General features: G+C 37.4%; 1 protein-coding gene across 1 annotated transcript; it reads left to right on the top strand.

Annotated features, from left to right (window-relative positions):
- Nucleotides 1-14,929: 14,929 nt before the first annotated feature.
- On the top strand, nucleotides 14,930-23,227 carry LOC136245412 (S-adenosylmethionine-dependent nucleotide dehydratase RSAD2-like). The gene is made up of 5 exons (XM_066036935.1): nucleotides 14,930-15,297; nucleotides 15,602-15,763; nucleotides 18,526-18,755; nucleotides 20,876-21,058; nucleotides 22,889-23,227. Exons 1-5 carry the CDS (start codon nucleotides 15,027-15,029, stop codon nucleotides 23,051-23,053), a joined length of 1,011 nt encoding a protein of 336 aa, XP_065893007.1. The 5' UTR covers nucleotides 14,930-15,026; the 3' UTR covers nucleotides 23,054-23,227.
- The last annotated feature ends 4,071 nt before the right edge of the window (nucleotides 23,228-27,298 follow it).

Genomic DNA, 27,298 nt, shown 5'->3' with positions numbered 1-27,298 from the left:
GAAGACAAGTTAGCTGAAGTGAAGACATTATTTGAGATAACCATGCAAGTAATCCACACCCTATTGATTATACTTATTGGATCAACAAGGGCCTGTTTGAAATGTGATATCCATGCAGTGACTTTGTACACAAGTATGCATTTTAACTTGTAAGTTATAGCATTGCTCTCTCCCATGTTGAAGCACCAAAATAGGGCTAGACATTTAGTGCATGTGTTTGTGGTACAACTGTCAATAGAACCATTCATGCATGACCACATTTCACATACGTAATTGTCTGTTAGTCTGTTAGTATAGAATAGTTGGTGTAATTGTGATTGTTATCTGTTGTGATTAAAGTGCAGCAAGAAAATTCAGGGATACCTGATGATGTCTGGAAAAAGTTTCAAGATGCAGTACAGTCAGATAGAGATGGTACCAGTGGGTGATACCAAGCTAGCTCAGAAGATGCTAGTGATGATGACATTTTGTGTGCATATGTGTATAGTGTATAATGATTATTGTGCTGCTATTGTTGTACTAACAATACATCTATTTTGATGTGCTCAAAACATTTTCAATTTGAACCTTATATCAAATTTTGTTATGTGATGTTGTATAGGTAAGCACACCCTGTAAAATTATTTAATAGAAAAGTGTGATTTAAAAAAATAATCATTGCCGTCCATCCAAATAGATTTGAATCCTATAACACATAGAAAATTTGCTGAAATACTTATATGTCAAATAATTCATGTATTTTAAACTATATATCCCAATGAAACCATACCTCAAGGGGTTTCTAGTAAGTTGCTCCTGAATATAGAAGTCTTATGGTATTGGAATCCTCCTAATGGCTCAATTGTAGTGTTTCCATCCCACTTATTCACTTACTTTAGCACACTTGTTAGCTCCTTCAAACCATGTACGTAATAGCAGCTTTGTTAACTAAGATAACTGCTTCATGAATGTTCTTATTGTACATAGTGCTGGCTAAAATGGACATGGCAAAGTCAAACATGTTGACATACATGTTGTCTCTTGGTAATTAAAATCTGGTAGCTAATGGTCTGCAGCCACTGAGCCATGTACACTTTAACTTTATTACCAAAAGTTCAGTAGGTGACTTGGCTGCAATAGAGTGACTAATGGTATTACGATGATTACTCAGGCATTAATACAATCAACATTCCACTAACACTAGATGCTACTCCTGACCTGACAGCACTTGACATGTTCCACTGTTCCACTTTCCTCAATTACCAGGCTTTAACACCAGTGATGATTTATATGATTGGAATGTTATTCAGTAGGGTGATTCAGGTCATAGTTTGCGAGATTCTCACTGGATACACCTACCAGAAGTCATGTAGTGTGTTTACTTAATGAAAATGACATGTAGAATATAGTACAACTGCATACTGAACATCGAGTTAATAATCTTGCGTAAAAATATCCTCTTAACCTGCAGCATCAAATTATCAATGCTGACATAATGTAGGATTGCCACTTGTATTTAACAAGTCTCACTGACAAAACAGATCATACGTACTTCCTATAATACTCGGACATTAGGCCATAGATTGGTTATTGCATAACATACTCTCCATTATAGAATGGATCACCGTTAATTTATGTACCACTCACATGATGCTACTAACAGTAACATGAACCAACAATACCGAACTGTTGTTTTTTTCATACAAAGGTTTGTGGCATATGGCTAGAGGTTACCAGAAAGGTGTCCCCGATGCTTTTGTAGCATTTATGCTACAAGGAAGTTGTACTTCAACTTATGAACCATAAGTGAATGGATTGTCTTTGATCATCAGTGGCACTTATGAGGTTCTTTTGATAGTAATGCTGCTTGTCCATGTGGATTTGTACAATTGATGGCCAGGAGTTGGTTGGACCAGAGCAACAAGAGTTTATAGGAGGCCATTACTACTGCAAGTCCGGAGCTGACACAGTAATCTTCTGACTCATCAGTTACAGGTGCAAGAATATGCTGAGATCAAATATATACTGATGGAGGAATTTTAATTGATCAACTTTAACTCTTTGTAAACTTATATTGTACATACACGCAGTCTACTCATGCATACTTACAAAGCATAATATAGCATTGCCCATGTAGCATACAATGGCATCTGTGCATGTACATATAAGCCATACAATGTGTACATGTTTGAATTATCTTTGTTATAATATAATTACACTCATGTCAGTTGTATTGGTGTCACTCTACAGCAGTCAAATCTGCACACATTTAAATATGTAATGTTTTCTTGAATGATTATTTGCAAGACAGTACTCATGTCACTCATCTGAAATTTCACTCCTCATAATGCACATGATACACAGGTAGCAAACATACAGTTAGCTACAATTACATGGCGATGGATAGCTACAATTTGCTGTCCAATTACAACTCCTGAAAGACATTCCCCAAACAAACAATGTGTTTTGTGATGAAGGCAATTCAGTGATGGCCTTTGTCATTATATTGCTTATACTAAAAGTCAGTCTATGTGATGTAAGAAGTTGGTTGGGCAGAGCCACAAGAGTTCGTAAGAGACTACGCATGCCGGTTTTACTAGTGACATCATATAGGAGATTGTTATCAATGCAAAGGAGAAAGCCAGTCTGACCTAGAAATTTAGCAGACAATTCCTAATTACCTAGGGTGTAGAAGTAGAGATCAAATATGTATCTATTGATGACAAAATTTTAATCAATTCTTTTATAGTAATTTTTGTGGTGGATTTGTAAGTTTATTCATGTAATCGTATGTACCAATTAAGTGTTATAAGTGTACCATACAACATTATCTGTGTAATGAAACACTGTACAATGTCTGCAACAATACATCAAACAAAGCATACTAGCTATAGTGCTGCTTATTTCCACTGTTTGGATCATACAGAACAACCTTTGAGGTATACTTTTCTACATTCACATATTCGTGCAAGCATTACTAGGGTTATATATAATATAGTAACCTATTAAGTATATAAAATTAATCGGTAATTATGGCTTTACCCATGCATGCATGCTTGGAAAGTAAATAATGTGTGGCATTTTCTTTTCCAACTTTCTTCGTCTATTGAAATTTCCACTTTTATCATAGGTGACATCCCACTAGGAAGACTAGAGTTAGAATCTTGTTATTAACATTCACATAACACAGAAAGTATTACCCATATCAACTATAATGATAACACCCATAATCAACTATAATATATACATGCTTTAGTTTGTAGCTCATTGCTTTTTTCTTGAGAGAAAACTCTCTGTACAACTGATATATCTTCTTTGAGCACAACAACATTGTCATGACAACAACACTGTTGCATGCATGAGCAACAATGAGTGTACTGACCAGTGGTGCGTCAAAAACAACTGTGACATGATTTATCATGATTACCCTTAGCCAACTACTGCTCCCACCGCAATACTAATTTTGCATAAAAGAGATTGCAGATCACAGGGTCATCGATGTCCTTTTTCACCTTGCATGGACGCAATGGTGCAATGAAGAACATGATTAATTTTGATGTGTTGATTCCACAAATCATAATAGGGTATAGGTAAGTGCATGCAGAAAGCATTTTAGTTTGTTTCTAAGGACTTTTTGTACTACTTTTGTTGATCTATTTTTTTTTATGACATTGCACATACATGTTCGGATAAAACACTTTGTGAGCATGCAGTCAAAATTAGCTATAGGCTACAAATGAAATGTTACATTGTAGGAAGGCATATAGCTAAATTGCATAGAGCCAATTTTAGTAAATTTAACACAGTCATTTAGTAATCATGCTATTATACTCTATTATGTTGTATCTCAAAATAATGAATATCATCTACAGTTCCATTACACGTTTGAAGTATTGGCTGCTCGGAGTCATTAATATCAGCTCATTAGCAAACCTGTATCAGAAAAATATATCGGATGTTAGTAGGATAGCTTATAGCATCAATTTCTGAGGAAATCATTATGAAGCAGATAAAAGAACCAATTTTTTTCTGAAGGTTTACTGATGCATTTGGACCATTTTTGGAAGGAGTGCCACACCCCCATTATTATTGGTCACTGCTTGTAGCAAAAAATCTAAATACTCTAATAGAGCAGTCAACCACTAACAGATAATGTATAAGCTGTAGCTAATAAGTTATCTGCATCTAAACTGCTATAACAGACCTTCTATAATCTAAAATATTCCTGGGGAGTATGACCCCAGACCCCAGAATGACACCCAAATCTGCTGCATTATTCAAACTTCACTGTGCAGTTTCATTTCCAAAGTTACCCTATCCCCTATTGACTTCTCTTAATTAAGTTGACTATGTAGTGTGTCTAATTTTTGACCTGTATCCCCTTAAACTTGCAAGGACCATGAAAATCTCATGGTAGCTCAGCATAGTGTAACAGTTTACATCTTTGGTGTACTTTTCCAACTAACATTCATATGTGACAAAACTACGTTGATGGTCTAGAAACCTATTTTGCTGGGGAGTCAAGTTTTTTGAAAGTACATTCAGCTACACTGTATACTGCATGTCATGGATAGTGTATTGTAATTGATTACATTTGGTCCACCCTGTTATGACGATACAGAAAGCAATTTTACCACCATACAAGTTTAGATGACAGATCAGGGCCGGACGAAGCAATTCAAAAGTGGTCAGGCCAAGGGGGTAGGCAGTGAAATGCTGAGCATTTGTGTGAATACTAGGGGGTCCGGGGGCATGCTTCCCCAGAAAAATTTTCAAAATTACATGCTCTGGGATTAAATCTGAGATTATTTCCAGCTGTAAATTCCCTAGCAAATTATTGACTAACACTTGTGTTAAACTCACTATATATAGCTAGGCAGGCCTACATCATGTGATCACATTAATTTCTTACATTATACAGTTGTAACTAGGGACCCGCCGATTATGCTGGCATAATTATGAGCATAATAGGTGCCTGAAAGCATTGAGCATAATGCTAGCATAATAGGTAGAATATATTTGCAACAGCATGAATTCTTGCTTATAAAAATAGCTATCAAAGAAAGATCAATATACTCTAATAGAACAGTCAGTAACTCTAATAGAACAATCACATAGCTGACTGTTCTATTAGAGTATATCGATCTTTTCTGTGATATGCAAGTAAGTTTGTGCTTCAGCCACTATAATTTATCCATAAACTGGAAATTATTAGCAGAGCATGAGAACTGAGGCATAAATAATTGGGCATAATTGAGCATATTAGGTAAGCATTGAGCACAAATTAAAGCATAATAGGTAAATTTTTGAGCAGTGCAGCATAGCATAATAGGTAAAATTATGAGCATAATTATGAGCATAAAATCATGTCCCTAGTTGTAACACATGTAAATACAGTATTGTTCCCTTTTGTTATAGTAGGGATTTCCAACTAAATTAAATAATTAACATTCCATACATTCATTGGTATGACAAATATTGTGCTTTTTTTCAGGGTCATTTTAGTGCAAACCCCACCTCAATCAGTGGTTCCTACCAAAAGATTTAAGGAAAAGAAGTTGACAGTGTGATGATTTTTGTGTACAGTATTTTCAATGCTTTTATGTATATTGCATGGCACCAAACACAGTATTCAAAGTGTCATAAATCTAGATAAGAAACTAATAATGACATCAAATTTTCACCACATAACTATTTCATGGAAAACAGCATATGAACTAGGTAAAACCTCTCAAAAGTGACCACTTCTTTGTAGACTGACCACTCAGAATATTACATGAATAAAGCAAGTGATTCACAGATACAACTGTGTAATGTGTAACACTTATTATTTATTAATGCTTTACAGCACAAGTGCTGAAGGTCTGTGGGACACCTGGTCCTACAGCCTGCTCAAAGACTTTAGCTACATAAGGTGTGTTTGAAAAGTTGGAGAAAGGAGAAAAAATCCATGACTGGACCTAGGTGGCCTCGAACCTGCAGCCATCCGATTTACGCTCGAACGCTTACAGGAGTCTACCAGGTGGTCAGGATGTTTTCTCCTTGTTATTTTCATGTAACTATATCCATAGGAATTCTAAAGAGTAACTCATTATCTCTAAGTACCCCAAGTATAACCAAATGGACACTAGTTTATTTATTAATAAGTATACACAGGTACCTAATGTATTTTCAGGGATAACTAACTAGAAAATCAGTAATATTTTATAACATGGTAATTACTGGCATCAAAAGTCACAATCAACACATACTTCGGAAACATGACAATCAGATAACACAATGTAAGAGCAACATTATTTTTAAAATAGATTTGTTAGGACACTGCTCAGCTTTATTTGTCACATTGTAAGCACTAAGGATAATAATTATTATATAACACAATGACATCACTATACTTCAAAGAGAAATTATAAACAGTTTCTGATCAAAATTACAATCACTGAAGCTGCTATAAAATGGATCAAAACAGCAGTAAATACACCAGAATATGACAACAGGTAAGTGTGAAGCCAAGTAAGGCTGGTATCAGATGCCAGTCTCCACTTTTGAAAAGACTATGCTCAACCTTGAACCTTATTTTGCAATTCCGCGCAAGACAACAAACTGCTCACCTTCACAAACTATACTTGCATCGATGCAGGGGGGTGCCTTGAAGCCCAGGGTGATTGTAATGCTGATTCTGAACAGTGCTAGATGGTGATTTATCTTTACAAGGGCCATATTTCCATCGTAATCCAACATCAATCGTCCTCCAATCAAAAAACACATGGCAAAATCGAAATCAGCATATACGGTTTGCCTAGAACCACTTTCTTCGTCCTCATCAGCAGCAGATTCATGCGGAATCACTCAGAAACTTCGGCCATCACCGGTGCCACATTCTTCCAATTAGAATTACGTACGCAATTATTTGTATGGGCTCCCTATGGGGATTTTTATTTCTCAAACTTTGATTTGTTGTATTTCAATAAATACCACATGGATTTTAATCCAGTAAAGTGCATTACGAATTACGAAGCATTGGCTATCATTTACTGGAACGGCAGCTTGTGAAACGATTATTGAAGGTGTATAATTTAAGTAGCAAAAATATGTGTGAAAAATTGGTAGGTTGGAAATCGCTAGTTATAGCTACTATACACATGCAGTAGGACTCTAACATTTGAAACTGATAGCTATATAACTAATTTAATGTGATGAAGTCACAACTCAGTGAATAGCTAGCTGGGCACTAAGCTATATGCTTAATCTTTACTCTATCATGCTATGCTGCAGTGCTCAAATATTCATCCAATTATGTATTCTTCCATGCTTATAAGCTATTTATATTTCGTATTTGCTAGCTTCATAAAGCGTTTGACTAATAAACTATTAGGGTGACTGTTCTATTAGAGTGTTTCAATCTTTTCCATGATTGATTGTCACAGGGAAGGATTCACAGGTAAATATTCTATATCACAATGCTTATGCTTTAGGAATCTATCATTCCCCAAAACATTCCAGCATAACCGGCCAGTGCCTATCATGACTTGGATATATATATTTAAAATTAATGCTGATAAAGTGGTCAGGCTATGGCCTGACTGGCCGGACCGCTTCCTCCGGCCCTGCAGATAGAGTGTCATGCACAGTATCCAAGGCAACCCAAGATTCAAAATGATGCATGCAGAAAAACATGCAGTACATCTCAGCAAACAAATCTACGTACCTGGTTGTAATGGAGGTACTTGAAATGCAAGCAGAAAACAGGACTGAATTGTCCATGTGGTTACTTCAGAGCTTATGATCCTCCATGCAAAGTAGTTTACTGCTGAACATCATATCAAGACAATCTATTCTAAAGTGGTGGTGGCTCTTTGGTCTTAATATGCCACATAGTAATAACACAGCATGCAGATATGCATACCCAGGAATGGTTTGCAGACCAATGCAAAGCATGCTTTAAATGCCATAGTCATCTTATTATAGTATAGTGTGTTTAATGAGCTATACATAGCCACTTGTGGCTCAAACACTGATACACGTAGATTATTAGTTTGCATAAGCACTGGTGCTGAACACATTTTCTAAAATATTGGACAATTTTGATGTTACAGACTCTTTTCCAACATTACAACCTAACTTGCTTTCAAAAGAAAAAGCAAGAATGTATGTTTGGTGGCAAGTGTAGTTGCCATCCGAGAAAGCTGACTAGATTCTAGACAATTATTTTATGTATCTTTCCCAGCGCCTTTTAAAGTTTCTAGCAATGTGAAAGAATTAGTGTTGTCTTTATGGCAAGCTAGTTTAAAGATGCATGGATAGGTTGCTTAGCAAACAAACTGCATTTGCTGAGCAACCTGCCCTTGCATCTTTAAACTAGCTGGTCATAAAGGCAGTACTAAATCTTACACTTTGGTGGAAACTTTAAAAAGTACTGGGAAAGATGTATTATGTATGGGGTGAAAACAAAATGGCCATCAAGGAGCAGCGTACATTTACAGTATATCATACATTTGTATGGAGTGAAATGCACTTACTTTTCCTATTTTATATTTGGCAATGGTGGTACTGTAAGTTAACTTTTTGCATGTATGCAATTTGAGTAGTCTTCCGTATGGGTCTAATGTTAACAGTCATTACCAAACTGCCACTGTGTGTATGAGCTATAGCTTGAGGCAAAATTTGTGTATTATTAACTAGTCCAAGTGCCTGTTAATGCACTGACCAAAGGGCAGTTATGAACATGCCTCTTAAACATTGGTAGTAACTGCCACTAACTGGTTCACAATGCAAAAGTTAACTTACAGTGCCATTTACTAATTCATTTGACTACGTATTGAATGCAAAATATAATATAGGAAAAATACACAAGTGCATTTCACTCCATATTCAAGTGTTATGATATACCGTGAATATACTATACTGCTACTGGATGGCCGTTTTATTTTCAGCCCACACATAATTAGGTTTGGTGGGCACCCCTTCTAATATTGGTAAGTACACCATAAAGAACTTGTGTATCAAAAATGGTGCTTTTATCCACCCTGTAACAATAATTTTGCTAAGCTACCTCACTATGTTGCATGGTACCAGTGGTATTGGTACAACTTTAGTACAGATTGCCTCAACATCGACTCCTAGCTGTTGTATGAGGGAATAACAAAATGTCAGTGAGATTAGAATGTGTCAATAGCTATACAGACAGAAACACCCTAAAAAAGCAGACTTGAATATACAGCATTGATAACTTCCCACTCATGCATAGGATAAACTCTTTGATCAAGTGTGCACAAGACAAAACATAAACCCACTTAGCTACAGCAGATATGCCTAGCTCTATACGAGTAAAGATAGTAGCTACATGTCATAGGCGAATAAAGATGACTCCATGTAGCTCCAACATTGAATTTTGGCTTAGTACAAGGTAGCTAGCACATTATCTTGTTTGGCAATCACCATAGACATAGAAGCGTGGCCATCCATTGGGGTATAACAATGAGATTATCAGTAGTAGTGTATTATAGTCCATACAGTAAATAATTATATTGATCCTCTTCGTGATGATGCAGTTGTCATGCATGGTGCATGCATGTTGATGTCGTGGTCGCCTCGGTCATGACATGTCACCACCAGGCTGTATTGTAGGGTATAGTGACATGTTGAATCTGGAGGCAATTTTAGCCAATAATCGTAATCACAGTTATACTAGATAAGTAATCATAGCAACCTTGGTATACTATGTTATTGACGTGATAGGACTGATGACACCAAAAAACACAATTAATAAGGGGCTGTTACTTGAACTAATTTAAATATACCCCCCAGAAATACACATAGATAGGATAGTTATAAATTACTTGTATGTGGGATGAATTAATGAATTAACATCTTCCCCCCTGAGTATTAACTACATTCTGCGTTAGTTCGCAGATCCGTAGTCTTTTTTTTATTTATTTTTTAATTTAAAAAAAAATTAATCAGGGAAAATAGCATCAGCCAAAAAGGCTGTTTTTCAGCTATGCCCTGAGAACACATACAATATGAGTAACTTACAGTACATACATACATACACAAAACGAAGTTACAACATGCAATACAATTTCTTAAATTCTGACACAGTTTTAGCACCATAAAGTGCTGGTGGTAATCTGTTCCAGATGGCCGGCTGTGCCCCTGTAGGCCAATGACCGTTTGCCAAAATTAGTTCGAACACTGGGAACATATAACCTGTGTACGTTTCTACTAGAGCGACCAGTGACATCTACGGCAAACGAAAAAACTCCATGTAAATAAGAAGGAGAAATCCTGTTAACAATCTTAAAAACTTGAAGAGCGGTATGAAAAGTACGTCTTTCAGTTAGAGACAATCGCAAATTAAAGTTATCAGAAGATGGTAGTGATGATGTAAATTTAGAATGAAGTCTCTCTAAACGACGAGTACCAGCAGAATTAGATTAGTCTTCTGGGAAATGGGACTGTTCTGATTCAGCTTCCTCCATCAAAGGTTCGTTATTAGGGCTAGAACAAAGCTACCTCCACTAGAACCGCTCGGGGAACTGCTAGAAGCTCCTTCACTAACAACTGGACTCTTTGAAATAGGTCTACCACGACTATGAATTAATTCTGACAGAGTTTTCTGGTAGTGAGACTCTCTGCAGCTGCACAGTTCCATTTTCTAACACGAATCACACGTGAGGTGTAGCTTATTATCACTTTAAGCGCCTCTAATATTATTTCAAATAAACTAGGACCAACATTTTAATTGGTGAGGAAGGAACATAGTCCAAGCAGGCCAATGATCTATAATTATTACGTGTCAAATGATGCATTACTGTAAAAATGACTCCTGCTGTAAACTGGAGGGGCCCTGACCTGTTCTATCTATCCATGGCCACAGACTAGGGGGGCCCTGGCCCCTGTTCCTATGCCCATGGTATTAATTACTGACACACATCATTTTGCTTGGCAGGGTCGACTATATCAGACCTTATTATTATCAAATTGCTTAAAGGGATACACAAAAGGCATGTGCACGTGCCTGTACAAGGTGATACCCTTAGGCCACTCCAATTGGTAATTATGTTTCTGGTCCACACCCTGCGTCCTTTTTGGAGCATGCGAAATTTCAGAAATACATGGGTAAAATGCCCGCATCAGCTTTTTGAAAACCTAGATTTCAGAAACAAATATTGGGCTGCAACAAGTATGCTAAATCTAACTATCTAAGTGTCATGATTTGTATTTTATCAGTGAAAACCTGCAAGAAATGGGCATACTGCATAGTACAGATCAATATACTCTAATAGAACAGTCAGTAAATCACAAAAATACTCTAATTAATCAGTCACTTCATTGTTGCTTTGTTGCTGAATTATGCCCGCCCGCCCCAGGGGCGGGTCCAGGAGCTGGAAAGGGGAGGGGCACAAGCAGGAGGTGGTTGGCCGGAGAGCCAGATTCTCTGCTACATTTTTGAAGCAACAAATAATACACCTTTTGGTAGTATCTCACTGTTGATTTTTACCATTTTGGCCTTTGCAGATAGTTGTGAAGTCTTAAAATCTGTTTAAAAGGCTCTGAATGCCTTAAATAACAGCAAGCAACCATGTACACCTGTAACATTGCACTAATGACTCTGACAAAGCAGAAGCTCTGAACAATTACTTTTGTTCTGTTTTCACTGCAAGATCATGTGATGAGTATCCTGGTTTTGAAGAAGTGCCCTTTCCATCCATACCACCTATTAGTATTAATGCTGATGGAGCTGCTGGACAGTCTTGATGTGCAAAAATCTACTGGTCCAGATTGTATTCCTGCACGTTTATTAAAAGAATTGAGTTCTGAATTTGCACCAGTACTTACCCACATATTTCAAGCATCTTTACAACAAGGTCATATACCAACCGAATGGAAAAAAGCGAATGTAGTTCCTATTTTTAAGAAAGGCAATTGTAGTACACCAAGTAATTACCGTCCTGTGTCATTCACCAGCATATGTTGTAAACAGTTGGAACATATCATATATTCACATGTATTTTCTCACTTAGATAACCACAATATATTATGTGATGAACAACACGGATTCCGAAGAAATAGATCGTGTGAGACTCAACTACTATCAACTGTACACGATTTGGCCAAAAACTTGAATGATGGTTTACAAACAGATGTTGTGTTTTTAGATTTTTCTAAGGCTTTTGACAAAGTGGATCATAACCTTTTATTACACAAACTAGAACATTACGGTATTCGTGGACAGCTCCTATTGTGGTTGACTGACTTTCTTTCTGAGAGAAAACAGCAAGTTGTTGTTGAGGGGCATCATAGCTCTTCAGCTGAAGTTACCTCTGGGGTACCACAAGGTTCTGTTTTAGGGCCCTTACTTTTCTTATGCTTTATTAATGACTTACCAACCAATGTTAGATGTAAGATTAAGTTATATACAGATGATGTTTTGCTTTACACTACCATCAGAACAGTAGATGACTGCCACAAACTACAGGCTGATCTTTATTCTCTTGAACAGTGGGCTAAAAAGTGGAATATGCTATTTAATCCAGCAAAGTGTGAATTCCTCAGGGTATCCAACAAGTGTAATCCTATATTAATACATTATTATATTCAAGGACAAGAAATTAAGCACAGTACATCAGCTCAATATCTTGGCATAACAATTGATGAACATCTCACGTGGAATGATCATGTTAAGACTGTTACCAGTAAAGCAAAGTGAAAGGTTTTCTCCAGCGTAATCTTAAGCACTGTCCAACTAGTATTAAAGCAAGATGTTATAGCAGCATGATTAGGCCTATACTAGAATATGCCTCTGCCATCTGGTCTCCATATACTCAAAGGAATGTTGACTTAGTAGAAGCTGTCCAAAGACGATCAGTGAGGTTTATATTTAATAATTACTCACCTTATGCTAGTGTTACAGAAATGTTGGAAAGACTTGATTTTAAGACTTTAGCAGAGAGTAGAAATGAATGAAAATTGATATATTTGTACAAGATTGTTAATAATTTCGTAGAAATAAACACAGATGATATCCTTTTCCCCCGACCATCTATTCATAATACAAGAGGGCACTACAATTTTATAGCTAGTTTGACTTTGGTTCGCTTTGATTTCAGGTGAATCTGTAATAAATGCTAGCAAAATGTGCATATTTTTTTGTGAGTTTTATAAGCTGCATGATCTTGGCCTGACATAAAGCTTAGTATTTTAATCAGAAGTATGGCTCCTCCACAAGGAAGGTGGGGGTTGAGGGGGGGGGGCATTTGCCCCAAATGCCCCATCCTGGATCCGCCATTGCGCCCACACCTAAAACTGATTTTCAAAGGACCAGAAACATAATTACCAATTGGAGTGGCCTTACATACAATCCTTACAGTTACAAAAATACAATTACAAAAACAGAACAGCATAGCTACACAATACAAGTCAAGAATTAAATAATCACATTAAAATAAACTGTTTCAATCTAGATCTGAAATGTTTAACCTGGCTTCGGGCCAAAATGTCCTCAGGAATAGTGTTCCACAAGAATGCTACGGATACAAAAAAAACAATAACGGAAAGCATTGATAGTAGAAGAAAATACTTTTAAAGTTAGGGAGTGCGACCTTGTACACAGTGTATTGAACTCAAAGTAATCACTAAAGTTTATTCCAGTACGCCCCTTCCAAATATCATACAAAATTGACAGTAACAAGGATTGCCATCTAGACTGCAGGGATGGCCATTGCAATTCACTAGTCATCCAATGATTTGGACCACTGATGTGATTGTGGATTCCAGGTGCTACAGATCCAGCGTACTGCTCTGCACTGATTCAATCTAATTAATGTTAGAAGAAGTAAAGGGAGACCAAACAGGACAGGAATATTCAAGATGGGGTCTCACAAGGCACTTGTACGCAATGTTCTTAGCTGAAAATGAAGCACCAAACTTAACATAATAAGACGGAGATGATTGAGACAAACCGTAGCCTTATGCATGCAATATTTGCAATGGTCGGACCAGTTCAATTTTGAAGGTACAAAAACACCAAGACAGCTAGCTACTTCACTTTTTGAACCCAGCTTATCAAATGAGATCCAATATAGTAATTAAAATGTAAAGGACAGCGCTTGCTGGTAATGTTCAAGGCTTCACACTTGAGTGGATTTAGTCGTAATGCACTTGTCAATTTCATGCCCCACCCCCGGGCGTCCCCACACCCCAGGTGGGGATTTGACATTGCTTCTTGTCCCCACCCCTGGGGCAATTGACAGTTGTCCAATTCACTGACCGATTTTCGGTAGTTGCATTTCTAAACAATAAAATCGCACTTGCTATAATTTTACTATAGCTACAGGGCAGGTTTATCACTAGTTGCATGCATGAAATATGCGCTTAGTCATCCTTGAGGTGTTGTAAAATCCCCTACTATGGGGGTGGGGACATAGTGGGGATTTGACAGCCGATTTTGCCCCAGTAGTGGGGAATTTGACATCACGATTTGTCAAATCCCCTGTATTCCCCCACCCTCCCCGGGGGTGGGGCATGAAATTGACAAGTGCATAACAACCAAGTCAAGGTCCACTCATATATCCTCCTAAGATCCCATTGTAACTTGACAACTCGCAATCACTCACACTGGCAATGTTCCGATACAAAGTAAGATCATCAGCGAACATCTTTAGATAGGAGTGGGAGATCACAGATTTTATATCACATATAAAATAAACAACAGTGGGCCCAAGATAGGGCACTCCTGAAATAACAGGCAACCAACAAGTTAAAAAAACCTTGATCCAGTTCAGCAAATCACCTTCAGTGCTGGTCACTGTAAAGTTCTAGCTAATAATAACAATTATGACTACAAAATCCATAGAGTAGTAAACGTACAAAGTATTGAGTAATAACACGAATTCAGTTTTACCGAGAAGCCCGACAACACCCTTTATTAGTAGTATTCGAAAATTCTCGGAATATGTAGCGGAGTGCTACTACTCACGGTCACGTGAACCTAAAAATCACACTATAATAGTGTGACGCGAGCGAGGACGCGAGTGGCGAGCGGGATGGCTTACGGTGATAGTGAACGAGATATATTAACAGTTGGAACCACTATAGTTGTTGGGTCACTCTCTGTCCTGGCGTTTTTACTGAGATGGAAGTTTCGACAAGACCAGCAGAGGCGAGAACAGAGGGGTACCGTCCCACTTAGCGTGAACTACCACTTTACGAGACAGTGCAACTATCAATGTGGATTTTGTTTTCATACTGCCAAAACTAGCTTCGTACTACCTATAGATGAAGCAAAGCGCGGGCTGAAAATGCTCAAAGAAGCAGGTATGGCCGGTATTGTGTAGTAGCTATGGTTACCTTTATAAAATAGCTATACGCGTATGTGCCGTAGCCTAGAAACGAGTACCCAAGTGATTGTGCAAAGTTGTATTAACAATGTATTGTTGTGATTTAGCTTGTATATCAAGTAACTGCATTGCAGCTAGAGCAGCTTCATGGCATAGTTATTGTTACACGTCAGCATTTTGGTGTTTTGGGGAAACTCCCTATCCTTATTTAAACTACCTTGTGGCTTCTAATAATAGCAAATAATTATCCATATTGGTCAGCAGATATTTCTTTTGTCCAGGTATGGAGAAAATTAATTTCAGTGGTGGAGAGCCATTCATTAAGGATAGAGGCAGATACCTTGGAGAACTTGTCCGTTATTGTAAGAAAGAGCTGTGCCTGCCAAGTGTGACCATTGTCAGTAATGGCAGCCTGATAACTGAGGAATGGTTCCAAGAAAATGGTAGGAATGCTGTTATCTTGCTGTATGTGGAACATGTCTGTCTTATTTGGATTTGCAGACAGAAAAGTTTAGATAGACAAGACACAAATTGGCCAGCTCATTTATGTAATATAGAGCCATGGCTTTCATGTATTTGACCGAGGTAACATTAAATGTTCTCAACCTTTTCTTTACTAAAAATGGAAAATAGCTTTCAATATTTGGTCTACTTTGATTTACCGTAAATGACGAAAGTTTAAATTTGCATGCGAAGTAGGTTGGCAGAGAAAAGTTTGGCGAATTTACCATACAGCTAATACAGAGCAATATACTGAATAGCTGATTAGCGAATAAAGTTATTCAATTCAAAGTTTTGTCTTTTATAGTATAAGTTGATTTGTTTTATGTTATATTATGGGTTAAAAAAAACACTTGCTATAGGCCTGCTTCCTCATGCCTTCTTTATAATCTCGGGTTATCTGCTTGTATGCATGCAGAATGTAAATAATTGATAAGATAAATGTACCAACCTCCCATGCTTCATTCAATCCAGAAAATTACTATATTTTATGTAATTAAGAAATAGCCAGCCATACACTAATACACAGGAATGTTATGTACATGTGTACACTGTTACTTGACTCTTGTTGGAATAATGGAGGCCATAGGTAAAGTACATTGATAGATGTCTCCTTTTATGTTTCATTGTAATGTGATTACTGTATAGTAGGAGTATGCATATGAACATTAATATTTATGGTTTTGGGGTCAGTATTGACATGCACCACACTAGTAAACGTTTGTAGTTCTGCTGCACAGCATGTTCATGTTGAGCAAAACAGCTTTAAAAAAAGAAAAGTGACTTTTTTCTCTCAAGAAAAATAACATTTTAGGAACAACTTATAGAGATCATAGTGAAGGTGTCATGAACAGACATGTGTAGTTTGGTGCCATTACAAGGGGAGCCTGTATTCCGCGGAATAACGGAATAAGCGAAAATCACATTCTAAATATTTTGTTATTGTTTATAACCTCTATAACATTTTAATATACATTCCTCACCTCGTAGAGAACACAATCACGATGGCACTGATCCTCGGGGCGATCTTTAAATAGGATATGTACAAAGATATTCACTCTAGAACAATCTAACTAAGCTAAACTACCATCAAATACACTTCACTACACAATTGCTAGAAAACTAGAAGTTCTTTGTGCTATACTTACTCATACAGCTGTCACACACGAGTAAATGCCCGAATTTATTAGAGTTATATACGAAGTGTTAGAGCCGAGGTTGGAGCTCTGATGTTGGGAGCTGAAAGCAGTATTATCCTCCGAATTTATTTGAAACACTTTAGGAAATGGTAACAGAGTTATAAGAAAGGTCAGATTATTCCATGCATGCAGGGTAGCTACCTAGGGGGTGGATTGTTTTGTCCTAAACTTTTCGGCCAGTTAGCTAGCTAGCTGCTTGTGTGTGACAGCTGGTATGAGCAAGTAAGCACTTCTAGTTTTCTAGCGATTATGTAGTGAAGTGTATTTAACAGTAGTTTAGCTTAATTAGATTGTTCTAGAGTGAATATCTTTGTACATATCCTATTTAAAGATCGCCCCGAGGATCGGTGCCATCATGATTGTGTTCTCTACGAGGTGAGGTATGTATATTAAAGTGTTACAGAGGCTATAAACAATAACAAAATATTTAGAATGTGATTTTCGCTTATTCCGTAATTCTGCTATTCCGTATTCCGCGGAATACAGGCTCCCCATTACAAGTTTGGGAAAGGATCATATCAGACAATGCACTTTTATTAACTCCCTAAAACTGAAAACTTTGATTAGTCATAGTAAAATTTCACATGTTTTAATAAAAGATTTCAGCAGTCAAGCAGCACTATAGTTATTAACTGTTTTTTTTTAGGAATCAGCTCAATACTATAGCTAATGTAGAGGGAAATATCTTCATTCACAAACTGTGACTCACTTTCCCTCTTAGACACAGAGTATCTGAAAATTCATGACAATAGAGTGTTAACACGCATATGGCCTGTAATGTTGATGGGTAATATTGTTGGGTACATCACATTACCTCCTCTTCTTTTTGAGATGCTATCCCACTATAGGAGCCTGTGAGAAGACTAAGCCTGTAAATACAAGAACTCACAAAACATTACTCCTGTCTCTGACCATGTGGTGGGGACCAGGGGTAGCCGTCCTTGTTTTGCTAGAAAACAACAGGGCATTACTCAAACATATTTTATTGCTCATCTGACAGAAATATAAACATGCAGTTGTGTAAATGAGTTATTCAATGTCTCCTGGCTAGTCCATGGGAGGTTGGGATAAGGTAAAGTGCATGTGTGCGTACATGTGCATCTATGCATGTGTGGGTAATGTCTGCACACACACATGCAAACAAAACCACACTCAAAAAGATGTCCCTCTATAAGATATAAGAACAATCAGTACAGTAGGTTAATCATCTGACACCAGTTTGATTGAAGCTACTTTTGTCCATAATGAAGTAAACAGACTTGTATATATACACAATGTATATACACAACTGAAAGAATTATATAGGCATATTTGATAAATCCCCTAATTTTGTAGGTACATTTTTGTCTATGGTATTGATATACGTGTACATATAATTCATGCAAACGCTTTCCAATGATACCAGGTTTCAATGTGTATTGTTCATGTTCTATCATTGTGGCTTCATTTACACAACTTCACATTGTATTCGCTTTCCATGAAACTACATGTACACTTGTTCTTAGGTGAATACTTGGACATCTTGGCGATATCTTGTGACAGTTTCAATGAGGAAACTAACAGAGTGATTGGACGACATCAAAAGAATATTCATCATCTCAATTCACTCTTCAACATTCAGCAGTGGTGTCAGACCTACCAGGTGGCCTTCAAGATCAACAGTGTAGTTAATGTTCATAACTGGGAGGAAGATATGTCTCAAGAGATACTCCAGTTGAATCCAGTGCGTTGGAAGGTGAGGAAATATCATCACTGCTTCCCTGAGATAACACACAACACAGACACTGAATTTATTGGAACCAGTTCTCTGTATAGAAAGACTGCTTTTTTTAATACTAAACAATACCCATGACCCTCATGAGGGAAGTTTATACAGTAGATTTACTATGCAATGCTGCTACCTGCCTATTTAGGCCAACAAAACTAACAATTAAATCAATCCTATATGTAATTTTGCCAAGGAATTTATCACCAATAAATTTCTGGTGACTGAAGAAGAGGGCTGTATACAAGTGCAGTACACAGACTACTACGCGAAATACTAACATACCATACACACACACACACACACACACACACACACACACACACACACACACAAACTAAGTTAACAAATGAACCTGCATGTAATTCATCATAGTTTGGTATACTACTAGCGATATCAGCGGACGATCGATTGTGGGATTTAATAAACATATTTCTAGAACTTGTCTGTTCATATCGACAAACGTAGGAGCAACGTTATTTGCTGCCACCCATTATCCGAGACCTGAAATATTTCTATAAAAGTGAAGTGGCCATTACACTTTGCTTTCAGCTATGTCCAGTCCATTACGCAGTACTACAAACAAAGAACAGTAGGAGAAGTGCCTCTGCAATCAATCCAGTCACCACAAAAAATACGGATAATTCGACCACCCCAACTGGCTATCAATTACTGACTCGAAAGTGAATTGAAGTGGCCATTACGCTTTGCTTTCACCAATTTTCAACCCATTACACAGCGTTACAAATAAAGAACAGTATTAGAAGTACCTCTGCAATCAATCCAGTCACCATGGAAAATACGGAAGATTCCCGTTTGCAAACGTAGGGAAGCTCTACATTGTACTACCGCAAATCGACACCTTGGGCTGTCAGCAAAAAGAAATGGGACACAAAGGAGGACAACAAAGGTAAGTCCATGATGCATGCATTGTACGTACTGCGGTATGCCAAAAGGCATGTCTCGGGACGAAACGACATCAAACAGTGAAAAAATCAAGCCTGTAGCCTTAGCCATTGTCAAGTTACGCTTGTCTGAAGACATCAGGCAGGCAGGCAGGCAGGCAGGCAGGCAGGCAGGCAGGCAGGCAGGCAGGCAGGCAGGCAGGCAGGCAGGCAGGCAGGCAGGCAGGCAGGCAGGCAGGCAGGCAGGCAGGCAGGCAGGCAGGCAGGCAGGCAGTTAGTCCGTCAGTAGAAAATTACATTAAAAAAATTGTAGCTATCTATTGGAAGCATTTAGGGTTGTACTGAGGGCTTGGTTGTACCTAACCAATGTTGCCATGGTGCCAGGATGGTATTGTGAAGCTGGTTTTTGGGTGATATTTTTGGCCAGAAAAAACCCAAACCCCTGTGATCCCTAATATACTGTACTACTGTACTGTATGATACTTACCTAACCGCAGGCGGTTTGAAGTTTCATGGTATATAATATACTTATTTACATTGTACATTATATAGCTGAAGAGCGGGTTTTTTAAGTCGAATTGTCACAATCTGAGGGGACACAAATTACCTTCTACCCAATTTTCGAGGGAGGAAATTTTCACATATTTGTTGTGCATCATAGAAGTGGAGATGTTTGTTCTGGCGTATCACATTTCAAAGACATTGGGATGCTGTGATTGGATCATCAGTAAGAGATCTTTGATAGTTATGCCAAGAGTTATGCTGTGGCCGTGGCTGTGATGATGGTAAAAGATGACACAATGGTAGTTTTCCCACATGTCTCAGAACAATCCTCCCCTCAATTTTTCCTCAGTTTTGCCATAGCAGTATTCATCGAATGGTACATATACACTAGCTAACAACAATGATTCTAAAAGATGGTGGTACTGTTGCAACCAATAAACTGCTGGGATTTGGTAGCAACACATCATCTTCTTTCACATGTTTATTGTGACATGAGCAAATATTTAGAAAGAAAAATATTTGCGATTAGTTGTCAATATGCAAAAACCTCAAAACTTTTCCCCCTTAAAAAAAAAAAAACTCCACTACACGATGTATATGACTTTTTGTACACTGTATATACAAATTGTTGTACCTACTATCTTTTATTTCATCAAGCATTATTACTGCCTACATCAATAGGTGTTTCAATGTTTGCTCATTGGTGGTGAAAATGTTGGTCCAGATGCTAAGAGGAATGCAGAAGGATTTGTTATTAGTAATGAACAGTTTGACAGCTTCATTCAGCGACACAAATCAGTTCCACAACTTGTACCAGAGTCGAATACCGCAATGAAAGATTCTTATCTGATTTTGGATGAATATGTGAGTATAAAATGTGGGACTATGTTGTACTAAGTTACTAGTTTGCTTAATAGTAGAATGCCAGCATGGTTATTAACAATTTAACATCCAGAGCTTCAAGAGTGGGGGGTAGATTCTCCATTATATAACTGCAGTACTTTCATCTCAAAATTGCACGTAGCTGTGTGAGATACACACAGTAGATGTGACTGTTTATTAGAGCATTTTATTATCAATAGTGTGTTTTATTGAAGAAATTGTTGAAATATAAGACTTCATTTACCAAACAGCTCAACTTTATGATGATGATCCACTGAGCTATCAGTGATATCACTCTCGTTTGTTCACTTAGCAAATATAACAAAAACCTGCTGATATAGGTACCAAAGTGCATATCCCTGATACCTCACAAATTGTTGGTTGTACTCATACAATATGTCATAGTCTCAGTGTACAAGTAAATGTATGATTTTACTGACTTCATGGTATCTGGAAGGGTGGTACTGTATTTTGGTTTTGTGCTTTCCATCACCTGTCTCATCTATGTTTAGTGTTTCTGTTATTGCTGACCCTATACCCTTACTCATGGTATCAAGACACACGGTAGTGTGTTGTGCGGTTGAGAAAGCCAGTACACCACACCGTGGGTATATTAACAGGAAGAAAGAAAACAGCATTTTCATGCATGCATATAGCTTCTCCAAAGCACATCATTTTTGCATTATAGCTGTCTGCCAGGTACGGTAGGCCGCACAGAAAATTTGATTAAATTTGTACCAGCCGTTTGCAAGATATGGACATTCAAATTTTCATTTTCTTTTCTTCGTTATTTCTTCTTAAGCCATAGGGGGTCTATGGGGACTTTAATTTCTTTTCGCACACTTTGCAAAACTGTTATAAATTGCAAACATCTAACTCGATTTCCACGAACTTCAGTGCAAATGAAGAGTGCATAAAGGTGAATTGACATTCTAAGTTTGCTATGAATCTGCATGGAGTAATGAACGTTTATTCACATAATAAAGGTTAAACTTTTGTCACGGCTACAGGGTAAACCGAGCATGGGAATAACTTGAAAATCGGTGTGTACTTAGGCTGATCATCGTAGGAGTGCCTTTTGATGGTTTGAAAAACAATGGAGTTACAAAGTTATAAAACAAAAAATAAACAAGTGGAATCAAGATACTCTAATAAAGCAGTCACTGCAGGATTCGAAATTTTTTTTTGCCAGGGTTAAAACCAGGGACCTCCATACCTAACATCCACATCCTTAACCACTGAACCACTGGCTCTTAATTTTTACTTACTATTTAAATCTGCTTATTGGTAAAAGTTTATATTTTCATAAATCTACCAATGGAAATTCTAGAACATTCTCTGTGCATTCTATTAGAAGTTTTCAAAAAAAAGTGCGCTCTATTAGTACAATAATATTGAGTAAAACTTGCAATACAATACATATACAAGTCTGTCTTCAGTATTCACCATTGTGCCTATATAGAAAAGAAGAAATGTGAGTAAAAACAAACCTCAAAGTCAGCCATAGGCTGGTTTTGGTCCTCACACAAAAAAAAACAGCCAAGCTGTGCAAAACTGGTATGGCTTAGCACTGACCTGCAGATATATGGATATTTAATCCCTACTTCAGTCTATACCTGTCCACTCACATATAGAGAACCTCTCTTGTTTCACAACTTCTTAGCTATTCCCTTACTTTTATCTCTAATCCAACTTAATTTTTCCTTCTACTTGTACAATGATAACTTATACAATATGAACTACATACATTCAGATAATTCATGTAGTCACATATTATTATAATTAATTCCTCTATACTGTATCTTCTTCCAGATGAGATTTCTCGATTGTACAAAAGGAAGGAAAGACCCGTCTAAGTCAATCCTTGATGTTGGAGTAACTGAAGCCATGAAGTTTAGTGGTTTTGATGAAGCCATGTTTAAGAAGAGGGGTGGACGTTATCTCTGGAGCAAGGCTGATATGAAACTAGATTGGTAGCATTAAGAAGTATCATCTCTGTCAGAAAAATAAGTAGACTTTTAGTTGGAGGTAGGCGATAAGGTGTGTGTTAAGACAAACAGGGATTTTGTGGGGCTTTTTGTTTTAAGGTTTGTATATAGGAATTCAAATATTTTATTATATATTTTTATAAATTTTTATTCTGGAGTGTTACATGTGTGTACCTCTTGCATGAACATGCATGCTGGGTCATGCATTCAATGAATGAATTAGGATAGGATCTGTTCCAATTGTGAGATCAAAATAATTATATTAACTAGTTAGCTATATGAAGTGTTATCCTACCAGCCATTCATAGCCTTTCTATCAGCTTTTCAAAGGCCAAAATGGTAACAATCAACAGTGAGACAAGACTAAGAGGTGATTATTTGCTGCTTAAAAAATACAGCAACTATCAAAAAAGAATCTACTCTCCCTCAACTTAGCCTACTTGTGTTCCTCACCCTGGATCTCCTGACTAATAGTATTATGATGATTACTCAGGCATCAACACAATCAACATGAGAATTCTGCAAACACTAGACACTACTCCTGACCTGACAGCACCTGACTATTAGTGACATGGTCCACTCTTAACCATATTGCTTACCAGTGAAGATTTATATGGTTGGTGAAGACAGGAAATGCTTATAGTGACAAAAAAATGGTTCAGGTCATATAGTACATGAGATTCACCTACCAGAAGTCATGTTAGTAACGAAATTGACAACATTTATACAGCTACTGAACATCAGGTTAACAATCTTGTGTAAAAATTCATCCTCTTGACCTGTAGCATCAAATACTCTAACTACCAATGCTAACATAATATAGGATTGCCACAAACACTGAACAACTCTCATTGACAAAACAGGTCACACATACTTCCTATAATACTTGGACATCAGGCCATAGATTGGTTATTTGTAATAGCATTAACTGTTGATTTATGTACTACACATGATGCTACTAACAGTACATATAATGTAAACCGACAGTACTGAGCTGTATTCAGCAACTTTGAAATATATAAATCATACAAGTACATACCAAACTAAGGAAGACAGTTGAGATCATAAATTACTAACATTAATTTGTGAAGACATCATTAATGCTATTAATTAGGTAGTAGAAATACACATCCCTAAATGTTATGATTCATAGTGATTGTGCGTACATGTGTGTGACATCACAGCCAAATGGTAGAGCATTGGCCCTTCTTCCAATGCACTCATAACTAATGTATAACATAAAATATACAACATACTTCCAGTTAGATCATGGGTGGCTCCAGGAATTTTGATGACTAGTCTCCAAATTCCACAATCATAGCATGCATGCTAAATCTAGAGCATTTTGAAAAAATGATGCAGCTGAAATTGAATCTGGTAGCAACTTCCACGTAGATCTTTTAAAAGCTGATATTCTCAACATATGTTGAGAAGTTGTTGCCATATGGTTGCTTGTACTTGCACAGCATCAGTATCAAGCTATATAGGGGCAATGGGGCAAGCCAAAGAGTAAAGGAGTGCATGGGGAACAGACATGGATGTCATTCTGGAAGGGTCACCCAGGAAAATTTTTAGATTTCAAGAATTCAGTAGCTACTCATGTAGTTACAGTTTTAAAATGTGACTGGTCTATTAGGATGGTTGACTGCTCTATTAGAGTATCTCAATCTGAAACTTTTGTGCCAATGATTTCCTGAGTACATGTACTTCGGGGTCTGACAGCCTCCAGACCCCGCCCCACATCTGGGATTGCCTACCACTTCAATTTAGAACTGCCACTTGCCTATACATGAGTATTAAAATATCACTAGCATACAATACAAATATCACTAAATATACAAATATCGCTGAGATCCAATAAACCCTGAAGTTACTTTCATTATATGCAAAAAACTTGCTAGAACTGAGCAACTGCAATTTCAAGACAGTCCCGGCAGTTACTAGGACAAGAGGTTATCAAAAGAGATTTATGGCTATTCCTGCTGAAAGAAACACCTACTATTACTCCTTTTTACCCACACCTATTCGACTATAGAACTCTCTGCCAGAAGAAACTCCTACATTTATTAACTGATTAAGTGTATGTTAACTTGATATGCATTACACTCATATTTCAGTCTTGCATAACTTAATTAAATCCTACACCATGACTATGCACTTGAAATCCCACAGTATTATCTCCCCCAAACAAGACACACCAGACAGTATTACCCTTACACTGTATCATACCCAGGGGTGGATCTAGGATTTTCAGGAAAGGATTTCCAGTGGTAGTAAGACTCATCACAGGGGTCAACCCCCAGATGCTGACAAGGTTTTAATAATTACAATGTTTAATATTTAATAAAACTTTGATGTGTTATAGCTATACTACACAACAGTTATTGCTCACTATCATCCATGAAAATAGCTCAGTAGCTATTCTGCATCCACAGAATAATTACAAGATGGTTTTATGGGTATGCATAAATTTTATTCGGTTTGAACTTACTTGCATGGCAAATGTCAAGTTTTTAAAGTTGTTTATCAGCAATGATATCATTATTTTTATGAAATTGTCAGACAAGTTAGCCACACATTTAAGTAGTCATGCTGATCTCTTTCTGAGTAGCTAGCTAGCTAACTGAAGTACCATCAGAGTCACCTTCTCAGTTCTGTTTGTTCTGGAGGGTTTACTACAAGCAACAAGAAACTTTCCTTAAAAATCAGTTGTTGGCCACCTGCAAAATATAATAATTAAGTGATGGGCATCAATTAGAAATATCATTTTTTCACTTGGATATGATTCTTAAGTTTTCCTGCAAGAACAGTGATAGCATCAGTCAGCAGATGGGTATTGGTGAGTATAATCAGGGGCAGTGGAGCAAGCCAAAAGGTGGGGGTCAACTTTGGCAATGAAATTGAAACAGCGGAGATTTAAGCATATAGCTAGCAGATTTGAATGGTATTCATCAGGGTCTGGAGACTTGCTCTGATAGGGTGTTTTACTATGTTTCTACTTAGAGTCTTCAAAAGACATTATACAAGTGACTGTTCTATTAGAGTGATTGACTGTTCTATTAGAATTGCTGACTGCTCTATTAGAGTATCTCGATCTTGTCTTGCAAGCATTGTCCTGTAAAAGTGGGGGGCCATGGCTCCCCTACCCTCCCCTTGTTTCCACTTCCTATGATGATTCATATGTTATATTCTACGGGGTGCTACAGTAAAGAATCAGTATAATATTAGCTAATAGATAGCTGCCAAATGGCTGGACAGCAGTTCTGAAGTCAGCCCAACACCAAAGGGGTTTCCGGAAACCCCCCTAAAACCGCCCCTGAATTTAATACCATATTCTTCCACTGTAGCAGAGCTTCTACTCAAAAACACTTAAAGAATGGAATCACTTATCTACAGCAATAGTTGAACATGATGATCTGAACTTACATATTGATAAATTACTAACATTATTATAGACTCATTAATCAAATCATTGTAGCAAGCTAACATCTGCAAATCAAATTCTTTTTTTTCCATAGTAAATAAATAGATGGCTCTCCTAATTCAATTTACCTTTAAAATGTATGGGTAGTCCCGGAGAAAACATTCTACAGTTTTGTACTGTGCATGCATGCCAAGTAGCCAATTCCAACCCAACATAAAGGTCTATGTTTTCAAAATTTACAAATCTGGACTGGAATGCCCAGGAATGCCTAGCTCGGCCTAGTTACAGTAGTGATACCCCCCCAGTGGTGACACTATACAACAACATACTCTAGACCTGTAGACTGATCATGCAGGGCAGGAGACAGTACACTCATGCGTACATTTGCACTGGTCCTTCCTTCATGTTAACATAAAGCCACTGCCCACACAAAGGGTCAACTGGTTAAGCAAAGCCATTGCAAATTCTGTGTTACTAAGAAGCCCGGCCACAACCTGGGCCACATTTTCGTTTAGTAAGGCAGTGGAATGTTGCATGATTAGACTGTGACAATGTAATTTGTCTATGATGTGGCTTCCAGAGTGCAATGTTTCCTTCAATGACTACTAGTAGTATATGTGACTGGATCTGCGAAAAGGGGTCTTATAGCCTTTCCAAATTTCCAAGTTTGATGACTCATAATTCATCATGCGTTTAACCTATTGTCTTAAACAGTTAAAATTACATTCAGGAATAGTGCTATGCTAGGAGCTAGTGTAAAGTGACTAAATTTCAGGCTGTTGCCATATTCACATGTACAAGTCAAGTTAT

Source organism: Dysidea avara, chromosome 15 (assembly GCF_963678975.1).
Source record: "Dysidea avara chromosome 15, odDysAvar1.4, whole genome shotgun sequence".
NCBI classification, from domain to species: domain Eukaryota; kingdom Metazoa; phylum Porifera; class Demospongiae; order Dictyoceratida; family Dysideidae; genus Dysidea; species Dysidea avara.
Note: the sequence above shows the minus strand (reverse complement) of the source record. Positions and strands in the feature narration are given on the sequence as shown.

Bases quoted from the DNA above. Each gene is read 5' to 3' on its own strand.
- LOC136245412 (XM_066036935.1), top strand. From the start codon at position 15,027: ATGGCTTACGGTGATAGTGAACGAGATATATTAACAGTTGGAACCACT. The intron at 18,756-20,875 runs GTGAGGAAATAT...CTACATCAATAG, and splicing joins TGAATCCAGTGCGTTGGAAG to GTGTTTCAATGTTTGCTCAT. The intron at 21,059-22,888 runs GTGAGTATAAAA...ATCTTCTTCCAG, and splicing joins ATCTGATTTTGGATGAATAT to ATGAGATTTCTCGATTGTAC.